The sequence below is a fragment of the Sturnira hondurensis genome, unplaced genomic scaffold (assembly GCF_014824575.4).
Source record: "Sturnira hondurensis isolate 20B ecotype Veracruz unplaced genomic scaffold, ASM1482457v3 Scaffold0005252, whole genome shotgun sequence".
Lineage (NCBI taxonomy): Eukaryota > Metazoa > Chordata > Mammalia > Chiroptera > Phyllostomidae > Sturnira > Sturnira hondurensis.
The window spans coordinates 3966574-3979573 of record NW_028077883.1 but is presented as its reverse complement, the minus strand read 5'-3'; the positions used below and the strand labels follow the sequence as shown (position 1 = coordinate 3979573).

Below are 13000 nucleotides of genomic sequence, written 5' to 3'. Positions count from 1 at the left end.
GTGGAGAGGCCGCTGTTTTATGAAGGGCCTGGAGGCCCTGCTGAGAGAAATGAGGAGCCAAGCAAAGATCTTTTGTCAACTAAGGGACGTGGCCAGCTTTATCTTTTGGGCCCATACCAGTGGTAGAAGTACGAAGTCAGAGAGACAGCAGGAGGACGCACTCAGGTGCCGTGTTGCTAGTCCAGTCCTGCGGTCTCCGGACTGGATTTATCGCACACCTTTTCCAGCAATGTTTAATGTGTACCCCTAATATATATTCATATGTGTGTGTGATTCAATCCCCAAACTATCAGTTCATAATGCTTCCTTTATTACTTTTAAACGTAGAAAGTAAATATATGTAAGTGCTCCAATATTTTCTCCCGCCTGTCAGCAAATCGCTTTGTGCACGTCAATTGGGAAATCCCAGGTGTAGGGCAAAGACGAGGAGGGCAGCAAGGGCAGAGGGAGTGGGAGGAAGAAACCAGCAGCACCTGGTGGCTGGTTCAACGTGTAAGGTGAGGGAGATGTACGAGAAGGGAGATGCGGGTAAAGGCACGTTCTACCTTAGGATTTGCGGGATATGATTGCCACCACTAATAAGGCGTTAGATGTCAGAGAAGGAACAGGCCTTTAGGAGACTGTAATGATAAGTAAGCTTAAGGGTCCGTGTGGCTTTCTGACTGAAGGTGTTACAGTACCATTTTTGTGTAGCAAGAATTGAACATTTTTTAAAAAGGAAAATACTGAGTCTTACCTAATATAAGGCATTTACAGATTTTGCTTTGCCTTCTATTTCTGTATAGTTAAGCACTCAGTAAATATTTAAGTGAGCATTTAAAATTATAGTGAAACTGTTATTAGAAGTATTTGTTTTTTCCCTCTGTAGGACACTTTAGGAACAATTTAATATGAACAGCATGTTTTAGTTTTTTGAAAATTGATGTCCCTGAAAATTTCTTGATTTAAAAAGTTCAAGAATATAAAAAATAAGATTGTATCAGAATGATTTTCCTGAGATGCTTATTTACATTGCTTTTAAGACATAAAATATTCTGTGTAATCTGAAATTTATTTTCAGTTTGTTTTTACCATTGTGATTTATATTTGTAAGAGTCATTTTAGGCTATAAATTGGGTGAGGACTGTCTTCAATAAACTGATTTACTTTCATTTTTAAATGCCATGTCAGAGAGATTCAGAGGGAATTGTTCATATTCATGTAAGATTCAGAGTGCATAGTTAGCACATCAGCAACTCAAGTCTCATTTCGAGACAGGTATAAGCAGTGTTGTTCGGCGTATCAGGATTGTTTGTGGGAGAAGCAAAACATAAGTAGCAAAGGTTATCAATGTGGACTCTGTCCAGTGGGGTTGTGGATGCGACAAACAAATTCACACAGACTACAGAAGTCCTGTGGAGAAAAAGGGACGGCATGGCCACTCTCTGAGTGAGAGAGCTGTGCTGACCCTTGCGTGGACAGGCTTGTATTGCTTTTCTGGGAGAATTACCTCAAGGAAGGTCTTCATTCATCATTCTCAGGCAGAAATGATTAAACAATAGATAACATTCAAAGAACTGTGAGGGCTTATTCTGAGTCAGGGTCAAATAGCTAAAGGGCCATAAAACTTTGGGAAATAAGCTCATTTTATGCTTGTACCCTTATCAGAAAACTGAGGACGTTCTTAGCAAAGCAGGTTACACAGGATTTTATGCATTCTTTCTTAGGCCTGAGGGAGTCGCCCATTCCTGCCCGGGGCTGCACCGACCTCCCAACCTCCTGCATTGTTTCCGGCTTAAGTCAGGCAGGGGAAGTAAGGCAACCAAGAGATTAGGAGAATTCTTGCAGACAGAATGAGGACTCAGGCTATGTCAAAGCCAAAGGGTGAGGGTCCATCACCCCCTTTTTTATAGCCCCCCAAAGTCCTTCCCTGAGGGTCCCTTCCTGATCATGCCTGTCTTAGGTTGTCCCTTCCTTGAGGAGTCTTACCCATCATTGGCTAATCAGTCATCCACCTGGGGCCAAGCAGGGTGAAATAAAGAGGGCAGAGGTGGTACCCCTTCCGGGAAGATAAGCTTTGTCTCCTTAGTGCCTTATGGTCCCAAGGTCCTTTACTCAGCCTTAGCCTTGGGGGTTATAGCTTCTGAAACCAGGCAGGGCAGTTCCCAACAGATTATGATGTTATTTTTTCCTTCTTACCCTTTGTTGAATGCTGGTCTAATGAAGATCTTAACTATAGCTGATGTCTTATTCTATTCAAGTTCTGTAACCTTCTTATAAAGGGTTGACTTTGAAATTTTATAGAAACCTTAGAGACTACTTGTAAAAGCCAAAATGTTCTCCTTACCTGTTCACAGTTTAGTCTTGGAGTTACTTTTGGCTCTGGCCAGTGTGGCTCAGTGGTTGGAGTGTCATCCTGTAACTGAAGCGTTGCCCATTCCATTCCCGGTCAGGGCACACATCTGGGTTGCAGGGCACACATCTGGGTGTGCCCGGTCAGGGCACACATCTGGGCACACCTCCATCCAGGTGGCTACGGTGCCTGGTCTGCACATGGGAGGCAACCATTCAGNGACTACTTGTAAAAGCCAAAATGTTCTCCTTACCTGTTCACAGTTTAGTCTTGGAGTTACTTTTGGCTCTGGCCAGTGTGGCTCAGTGGTTGGAGTGTCATCCTGTAACTGAAGCGTTGCCCATTCCATTCCCGGTCAGGGCACACATCTGGGTTGCAGGTTTGCTCCTCCATCCAGGTGGCTACGGTGCCTGGTCTGCACATGGGAGGCAACCATTCAGTGCTTCTCTCTCGCATAGATGTCTCTCTGTCCCTCCCTCCCTCCTTTCTCTCTCAAATCAATAAACATTTAAAATGTTTTTAAAGATAGGATTTTCAAAAGACTAGTAATATCAACTGGTTCCAAAAGTTGGTTGCCAGGGAATGCTATGTACAGTTGTGTCCCTGGATTTCATGAGGCCATCAGAACTCACTGCAGCTGATTATTTCATGTCCCGAAGCAGAAGTAATTTTACTAGTAGAATAGTAATTCTGTGTAGATTCTATTTAGTCAACCGTATTTCTAAACTAATTCGGTTGGCTACCTTTTAATTATGCTTTTCATGTGTCATTGAGATTAGTGCTGGTTAACTCTGTGCTCACTTTCCCAGCCTGTTATTCTATCTGGTAAAGGTAGAATAAGAATCGCATTCTGCCGATTACTGGTGCACTTATTATAAATCTCTTTTCTTTGTAGGGGAATTTGTAGAGTCTGCATGCTTAGGCCATTGATTTTCATTTCAGCATGATAGGTCTGTGTATACTGAAGGGTGCCATTGTGAACTGGCATAGTTCACGCTGGGCGGACATGCCGGAGAATCTGGTGTCCCACATATTACTGTGCTTTCCCACCCGACGTCTCTGCATACCTGAGTAAAGTTAGAGTGTGCAGCTGTATTAAAAATAGCTCTCCTGTTATTTTCTGCCGATGGAAAGTGGAAAAGACAATTTCTGAATGTTTCACCTTTTTAAATTTGCAAATGAGAAATTTTCCATCGACTGTTCTAGCAATATTTATTGAGACCTTACCATGTTTCAGGAATTATCCTAATCCTTTTACACACATTTTTCATAATTGATATCAGTAGTTATTTCCATTTAGGCCTAGGTAAAAGCAGAAGTCAGGTGGCCTAACTCCAAATCAGTGTTTTAACTTTTTCATGATTAGTTTTCAAATCTGATGGCACTTCAGAAGCCTTGGTGAGCTTTACCCCCAAAAGGAGCAGTCCCATGAATGGGAGTGGCAGCAGACTGAAATCAGAATCTCTTAGGGGTGGCGTCAGGACATTGGTCAAAGTATTCGGCAAGTTACTTGTATTTTATTCCATAAATGTAGTGCACATTCATGATCTGTTATAGTAAAATAACCAATAAAATGTTTTTCTACTCTTGGTTTTTCAGAGTTGGGTTATCCTGTCATCAGTATAGGTGAGAATGTTATGAATACAGACAGCTATGTAAATAATCACATTCATTGCATTTAGTCTTATTAATTGACATTGGCTATGATGTTATAAGAACATAGAGTAACATTTAACTGAATCTCGTCTACTTGTCTAGTGGATTCCTACTGTGGAACAACAGAATAATGAGAAAGTGAACATGCTTATGAACAAAAGGGATTAAATTAAGATTACATGAGACTTTTCATCTTGAATCTTCTGAGTGGGCAAGCTCACCTCATATTTATTTATAATTCTTTCTGAAATGTGGTTATTAAATTCAACCAAGAGTTCTAAGTGAGAAGTTAGAAATCAAAGTCTGCAGTGGGCAGGAGGGTATGGTTTGTGTGGGTTGTTCTGAGGCACGCCATTCTGTAAAGTGAAAAGAGTCGGCACAGTGTTCCTTCTTTGTATGTTAGAACCATTTAAAAAAGCACAGAATTTTAGAGTTAGGAGTGGCAACTCTTACAGTTATGTAGAAGCTCAAAGAGGCCGCTGTGTGTAAGGTCACGCAGCTACACAGCTAGTGACCGAGCTCCACCCTCAGCAAGGCATCTCCAGGCTACCTCCCTTTGTACTCCGTCAGGTTACACGCCTACCTGAGAGACATACTTCAGATTTAACACATCTGCTTATGGTTCTAGATTTTGTTCTTTCCAGCTTTGTTTTTCCAGACCACCAAACATTAAAGTAAACAAATAAATGTGTGCCTGTGTGTATTTTAGAAAATTTTTAGAAATTGGAAGTTGGAAAAGTTTCAAGAAGAACCATTTCATTCATTGTAGATTGTTAATGGGAAGATAATCAGTTTCATCGATTATTCAGTTCATACCTAACTTTCAATTCTGGGAATGTCCCTTGAAATTATCGATAAAGTCCTGAGAGAAATCACGTGGGTAGCCCTGATGATGCAGTAAGAAATGTAACACAGAAGATTGTAACTGTGGCCGAGATGATAATTCTTACATCACAATATGGTGAATCTTCGACTGCCGACGGCAGGAAAGCTTGGTGGAAGGCCTGGGGCGCTGGTTTCAGGCCACTTCCGCAAGCCAGGAGGGCGGTGGTGTTACCAGCAGCAGCGTCCATGCCGGCTCCCTAGGCCCTGTCTGCTTCAGGATTTCCTCTGCGTGGCTTGTTGCTGTTTGAAGAGCAAAAGCAAGGTCAAGCTGTATTTTTGTATTGCGATGAGTTCAGGGCCCCCTTCTCACCAGGTTTTGACTGTGGACCGGTCTTTCTGGTCTAGCCTAGCCTTAATAGAGAGCAGCAAACTCAAACTCTAGTCGGGTTAAGGACGCTTTGCATCTGCCCAAGAGAGAAAGTCGTATTTCCCCTTCTCCCTTCCTGGGAGATTTGCTTAAGCAATATAGCACAAGTGTTGAATCTAAAATAATCCTCAAACCTGCATGGTATGTGAAGAAACCCAACTTAACCCTAAGACTTATTTCCAAGAGACTACACAGAATCAATAGAGACATGTACAGCAGTAGTGATGGCGAAACTGTGTGGTTTTCTAGGTGTCTCAATAGTGTGCCCTTGTTATTTTTCAGGCCATGATTTCCCAGCCAAAGATACAGGGATATTCACATATGAGCACACATCTTCGTTCCCAGGACTAACACAGAAGCTCTTTTTGAATCATTCACCAAATACCCTCTGAGTGCACCCGAAGGGTCTGTTTCTAGGCATGTGCTGTACTTCATCAGTAATGATTCAAACATCCATCACTCCAGTTCTGAACGTTAGATTGTATTCTGTATCCCAAACTAAAGCAGTGTATCAAAACTGTGACAAATGCAGTTATAGAGCAAATGCTGTCTTTTCAAAATATGTATGAAAATAATTCATCTCAGTAGATCATGTGCTTAGTATTTTAGTAGTGGGGATTGGTTTGCATTAAGTCAGACTTTGTTTAAATAGGACGATTGTGTTTATACAAGCATGTTACTGACTTTATAGCTTGGCATCTCACAGAGATAATGACACATTTTGGTGAATTTGAATTTCCAAAATCCTTTGCCAGGTAGGAAAGGGAGAAATTACATATAGGTTTTATGGCTTTTCATGAATAGACCATTTTCTTTTTGGTCAGAAATATGAAGAAAACATGTTAGATAGAGATGCTTTTAGATTTCTCATGCTTCCAGTAGCAAAAATACAAATTATGCTAAAAAGTACTTTTATACAGACATTTTCAAGGGCAAAATCCCGAGCCAGTTACTTTTTCATGGTGGGCCGAGGGAAAAAGACGTTTTGTTATAAACCTATTTTTTCCCTGCATACGTAATATTCTTGATGTTGAGTGAAAGTAATGCTCCTGCTAAGAGCTAGGGAAGATTATTCCACACAGTAAAATGTTCAGTTCCACTGATGGACCCCGAGAAAACAGAGAACCCTGTATTAATCTCTTGTAGTTCTTCTGTGTGGCTTACACGTATTATGCCACTCATTCACATCTTGAAATACATAATAATGTATTTGTTTTCAGGACTACAGCTCTACTATATTCTCTGAATAAATGCAGTTTTCTGGACCAAAATATCATCCTTTTATGTCCTGTGGTGTGGCAGATTGCTGTTGCATTGAAGCTTTTATTTATCAGAAATGTACTACACCAGGGTGTTAGAAATAGCTCTGCAATAAAGGAAGCTCTGTGGTGGAAGCACAGGGGCAATAGTGGATAAATTGTGCAAAAGGCTGCTTGTTTGGAAATCAAATTTAATTTAAAAGAGCTTTCAATCCCTAGTTAATGTAACTGCTTTAAATTTGCAGACAGTGGGAGTAGCTCACCGTTACCCAAGTACGCTTCATCTCCCAAACCAAACAACAGCTACATGTTCAAACGGGAGCCCCCAGAGGGATGTGAGCGAGTGAAGGTCTTTGAGGAAATGGCGTAAGTAATGTCTTTTCTACCAGCTGGGGTCTGCAAAGCTGCGAAGCTTTTTACTGAGACCAGCTGATTACAGATGGATCAACTACTCCGTCCAACTGATAACGTGTTTCGACATAATGCAAAGAGAACTGAATAGACAGAAGGGATCTTATTAAAGTAGAATTGGAGCCTGGATGTTGCAAATATGTAAGCTAATACAAAAGAAGCTTGGAAATCCATCCTTACTAGCCAGAAGATCTGTTTCCAGTCGCTGCGGGTTTTCCTGTCCAAGGCTCTGTTGACTGAGGTGGCCGACGCCGAGACGTAGGGCAGCAGAGTCGGTGTCCACGTGCAGCCAGCCTGCTGACGGCAGAGGCCCGTCTCCTTCCCTGTGGGCACCTCTAGCACATAGAGCCACCGAGTTTAGACTTTCTGTTCACAGATTTTTTTCTTTTTGAAATTTTAATATGTATAAATTAGAAATTAAAGGAATAGAGGTTCATACTGTAAATACTTGGGAGAAACCCTGTGGCTCTTGGGCTCACTCGTCCCTTTGCCCCAGCACAGGTGCCCGGTGGAGGCAGCTGTGCCCTTGCACCTATGAGGGGGTAGAGGCCCGGCTGTGGGAGAGGATGGCTTAGATCCTGGGCCTGGGTGGAGAGGAAGGCTCGTGGACCTTGCTCTGCTGGGCTGACTGGCTCTTCAAGGAACTGCTGAAACTTTTTTTTTTCCTGATCTGTATTCTAGAAGTATGTATAAAGATGCAGAAAAAGGAGGAAAATGGTCCTGGCTGGTGTGGCTCGGAGCTGAGTGCTGGCCTGCGAACCAAGGGGTCCTCAGTTGAAGTCCAGGGCACATGCCTGGGTTGTAGGCCAAGTCTCCAGTAGGGGGCGTGTGAGAGGCAACCACACATTGATGTTTCTCTCTCTTCTCCCTCCCTTTCCCACTCTTTAAAAAAAAATAAAGTATAAAAATATTTAAATTTTTAAAAAGGAGGAAATGCTTAAAAATCAAATATATCATGGGGTAATCCCTCTCCCCAGTATACTTTTTATTAACAGAAAAGGTTCACTCTAGCTTTGCCTAGTCTTCAGCTATCATGTAAGACGTGTTTCCAGGTTCCTAAATGCTTGAAAGCAGACCAGTGATCTCTGGCACAATTTGTCTGCCCAGTCCTTTTGGAAACGCTTTGGTCTCAAATCTCACTTCAGTGCTGTGTACATCATAGTCTGCCAGCTGACTTGTGCTATGGAAGATGTTTACCCCTCTGTGTACACTTAACTCATCCTTGCCATTCACACTTGAGCTGTGTTAGAGAACTTGAATTCAGAAAGTGCTTAACTTTTTCCAGATGGTAACCCTCATTTTGTTTTATGGTTTTAGGTCTCGTCAGCCTGTCTCAGCCCCTCTCTTTTCATGTCCTGACAAAAACAAGGTTAATTTCATCCCCACCGGATCAGCTTTCTGTCCTGTAAAACTCCTAGGCCCCCTCTTACCTGCCTCCGACCTGATGCTCAAGAGCTCCCCCAACTCTGGCCAGAGCGCGGCCCTGGCGACCCTGGCTGTGGAGCAGCTCTCCTCCCGGGTCTCCTTCGCGTCTCTCTCTGACGACACCAGCACGGTGGGCTCCCTGGAGGCCTCTGTCCAGCAGCCATCCCAGCAGCCCCCGCCGCTCCTGCAGGAACTGCAGGGCGAGGAGCACGTCTCTACACAGAACTACGTGATCCTCTAAAGCGAAGGGGAGCTGGCCTTGGCCCGACCTTCTGTGGATTAGGAGCTAGATCTCAAACATCTATCTGCATGGAGTGACAAAACTTTCAGAACATCACCACAGACAAAATACTTCTCAGCAACATAAAGTATCTCTTAACACTGATCTTGGCAGGGACGGAACTCCTATTCAGCAGTTTTCGTGGAAAGCAGTGATGCTTGCAAAACGTGTGTGTCATTGAGCATTTAAGTGGAGACTATGCATTTCATAGTATGTTTGACAGATTAGTACTGTGTCCTGTGTTTTGTTCCAAATTCTTCAGTATAAATAAGCTCTATATCAAAAAGTTGCCTGTCTCGGTAGAAAATGTCTTGCTGTGTTTTGTCCTATGGAAAATACTGTACTTCAGGATTATGTTTACAATTGATCCAGGTGTTTGTTTCTAACTTCTGTAATACATACAATGCAAAAAATAAAACAAAAGACATGGCCACAACAGTTGCACAGTGCCCGCCCTACGGCCTCGCTGCAGGTACTTCAGTTGAAGTCTAAACTCAGGTAACTTGGAATGTATATCATATTGGGATATTAACTATTTCACAGCTGAAAAGCTAAAGAGGGAACATCACTCTTTGCCTTTCCTTCCTTTATGCATTTCCCTTTCCTCATTACATTCCACATTCTTAGAATAAGAAGTGCATTCAACCCTAGGAGAACGATAATCCTGGACATGGGTGAACATGAGAAGAACCAGCAAATCTTGTGGTGTCTGACATCACTTTTGTCATGTGGTTACAAGTAAAACAACTGTTGCATTCACTGTCTCAACATGTGTAAATGTGGCTTTTTTTCTTTTTTACAAGTTCAGGTGTTCAGTTAATGGCTGTTCAATGTCACATATGAAGTGTCTAGGACTAGGCCGCACACAGACATTCCACATTGCGTGTGATGGACTTTAAAGACAAGAGTGTCTGGGTTTAAATTCAGAGCAAGTGAAGTTTCACAGGGGATGGTTGAGATTTTTTTATTTATGTTGGCCACCAAGGTCATGAAACGCTACTGTTATGTCCAAAGGCATATTAATGTTAATTTCCCTTTTGGAAATTCTTTAGTTTGCAGGTTTAAAAATGACACACATATGGTCATTGTTTTCCTCAAGTAGGTTAGGTACACGAGTTACATTCATGTAGAGAGGGAATGTGTAGGTCTCAGAATCAATGCAGCATAAGCAGGTTATGTGGTGACTTCCAAAGGCAGTAGTTTGAAGCTGTCTCACTTAAGCGTCTTATAGTATCATGTATAGCTCTGTTAACATTTAGGTTGTTCAGAGTACAGCTAACTTACCCAAGTAAGTTAGCCTTGACCTTTCAGACCTGACCTGACTTCTCATCCAGGTGTGAGGAGAGCCCTAGGTCCTCCTGATTGGTCAGTGGATGGCCCGACTCCCAGACGTCATTGGCTGCCGCAGGAAGAGCATGCAAAAGCAAACGGGCCTTTCTGAATTTTTATCCCATTGCTTTCAGTTCAATAAAATGTAGAGTTGTTTCTACCCTCACCTAAAGTATATGGCACAGTTTCCTTAAAAATTAGGGGAACAAGGTGCCTACAGCTACAGGAACGTTTCAGTTCCCTTCAGTCATTCCTGGGTTTTTATTTTCTAAAGAGGTTGAAGAAGGAAGAGGTGATAAAGATGAAAGCAACACCATTGATTTTTTTTTAAAGAAATGGCATATATATGTACGTTTGTGTGTGTATGTCTTCTGTGTGTTATTCTGTCATGATCCCAATTATCTTCTTTCCACCAAAGTTCGCAGTAATATTTTCTCCCGAAGGTGCACCCCGGCCCCTTTGAGTTGGTCAGTGTTACGTTGTAGGAGACTGCCATGGGAAGGACTCAGCTTACTTTCGCCATTTCCACAGGGGAACCTTTCAAAACAATCTCTTCAGCAACAGACACCTTTAACCCTAATAATCTCAGGCCTTGATGAAAATACTATATTTTGTAGATTATGGTTAAAGGGAGACAATTATTAGCTCTGTAAGATAAATATGAGCTCCATTAACTTCTGCTCTCTCGTTTAGCATTACACAATGTGTTGATGTTATGCTCTGCTTTTGTCCAAATAAGATGCAATAGTATCAATATCAATTTCTGAAAGATGGACTGATGATGCTTTTTTGGTGATGAAATCTGATGTACGATATTTATAGTGATGTGCTTTTATTTTTCTCATGAGAAACTGAATATTGATTGTGTTGTACATTTGTTCTTAGCATATATTAAAAGTTTTGAACCAAATGTGTTAAAGCTTACGCTTTGCCATGTAAATTTCCCAGAAGTTGTTGAGCTCAAATGTATCCTACATCCAGCTGTAGAAATTTGTCAGAAATTGTTTAAATTTTGTATATAGTTGTACTGTTTAATTTAGCCACTGCGCTGAACAGTATTCGAGTTACCATCGATATGGCTTTACACAAGGAAGTGTGTGGCTTTTGTTTTGTATTTTTTCAGTATAGAAGTTCTTGTGTCTTATTTAAATAAAGTTATTAGTAAAAGTGGAACAGTTCACAGGTGTTTTTGGAAAGACTGGGTGGTGAGCACCTTACCTGACTGAGAGGAATTCAGTTCAGGGTAGTGGTAGTATGCAGTGCTCCGTGAGGGCCAGCCCCGCATCCTGGGCTGTGGGGTGTCTCACTGGGTCAGATTTCCACAGCCCGGTTTCCTCCTGACACACTTTCCATCACGAGGTAAGAAGCTAGATGTCTAAAGTTCCAAGTGTTTGTAATGCTCTCAGCTATGAGCACCTGAAATAGAGAAAATGCTGTTTCCACGTCATTATTTTATACCAAAAAACTGTTTGTGGAAATGGGTTTTATCAAGTTTGCTGAAATCAGCTCCAAGAAAGTTGCATATTTCTTGCAATGAAAGCTATAGCAAAAAAAAAAAAAAAGAATTTATATTTTACTCTGTTACTTTAGATTCAGGACAAGAGGGAGAAAAGCTTTAGAGAACAATGGGATGTTGATGTTATGCCCAGCTATCCAAATGGGGTCACAATAGACCATGTGGTGTCCCAAAAGCAAAAACAAACCACTTTGAGAAATAATTTACCAGCAGAGTGTTCATTTCCGAAGCACATCTCATCAAAGAGAGAAGATTTCACCTTTAAATTGAAATTAAAAATGACTAGTATCTGTGGTTTTGGCTGGGAAAAAAGTACGAATTTTAATGGTGAAGTTTGTCAGCTGTCTCCTTGAGAATGATACATAGTTCAGGCAGGAAATTATGTGACTTGCACAGCTTAAAAATTCCATCACAAGTGACTTTGAAGGAAAAGTAGAATTCTCGGCCCTATCTCTTCTTGGCTTAATCGCAAAATAAGCCTAATGTGAACAGCCCTGAGAAGTCAGTATATTAGCATTTTCCAAATCAAGTCTTAAGAAACAAGGAGGGGGAAATTAGACCTGAGCACTTAACGTATGTTTAAACTTATGCTAACTAGAAGTAGCCCCTTAAAGTTTGTGAATATTGCAAAAGAAGTGCTATCCGCGTGCCCCAGCCCACAGCGTAAGGCCGCATCTGGGTCTGACGTCCCCTTTGCCCCTCGTGTCCCCTGCTCTCTCCGGGCTGCTTCCACCTTGTCCCCCATCTGTGGCGCACACGTCTTTTCTCATCTGGACACTCCCTGCTGAACTCGGCGCTTTGGAGCTGCAGGATCTTTGTGAAGATGGGCCCTCTGGTTCCCGTCTCGCGTCCCCATCAGAATGCTATGATCCAGCCCCACAGGCCCAGTGGCCTGAAGAGCATCTAGACCTGCTGCCTCTTCCCAACGTCAGCGGTTGGCTAGAATGAAGACACCGTCTCCCCCCCCCCCCCCCCCCCCCCCCCGCCGTGTTGTTCCAAATCAGCTCTCCCTTTTTACACTCCTGTTCCTCTTTCCCGTAAGACAGACCGGAATCCCAAGTCCTGACGTTTTCTCCACCTGAATCTCTCAGATGATCCTTCCTTCTTATTTTCTTGCCACCCAATTTCAAGCTGCAGAGGTGCAGTGGCGTCCCGTCAGCCAGTCATGCCGGGTGGCTGAATGGGCCAGATCCACCCCATGCCTACTTTTGTACATAAAGATTTTGCTGGAACAAAGCCGCACTCATTTGCTTATGTCTTTAAGTAGTGAAGTTTGGGAGTAGTCAGAAGTTATATGTGTGGATATTTGACTCTACGAGGGGTCTGCACCCCTAACCCCCCCATTGCTCAAGGACCCCCCGGGTTGCCCGTGGCGGCTTTGCAGCACAATGGCAGAGGCAAGTAGCTGCAACACAGACAGACAGTCTGGCCCACGATGCCTGAAATATTTACTGTCTGGTTCTTTCCAGAAAAAAAAGTTTGCTGACTTCTGCTGTAGACCAAGGAGCAAACTAGATGTAGGTAACTTGTATCATACATG

The 13000-nt window shown here is 42.5% G+C and overlaps 1 protein-coding gene across 5 annotated transcripts in view; it reads left to right on the top strand.

The window, feature by feature from the left end:
- GLCCI1 (glucocorticoid induced 1) overlaps positions 1-11114 on the top strand; it is a 96110-nt gene extending 84996 nt beyond the window's left edge. For 4 of the 5 annotated variants that reach the window (XM_037046405.1, XM_037046406.1, XM_037046408.1 and 1 more), the window contains 2 exons: positions 6745-6865; positions 8228-11114. In XM_037046405.1, the coding sequence (XP_036902300.1) occupies positions 6745-6865; positions 8228-8576 (470 nt within the window). In that variant the 3' untranslated portion in view covers positions 8577-11114. The remainder of the gene's footprint in view (positions 1-6744; positions 6866-8227) is intronic. The other variant, XM_037046409.1, reaches the window with a different exon arrangement.
- The last annotated feature ends 1886 nt before the right edge of the window (positions 11115-13000 follow it).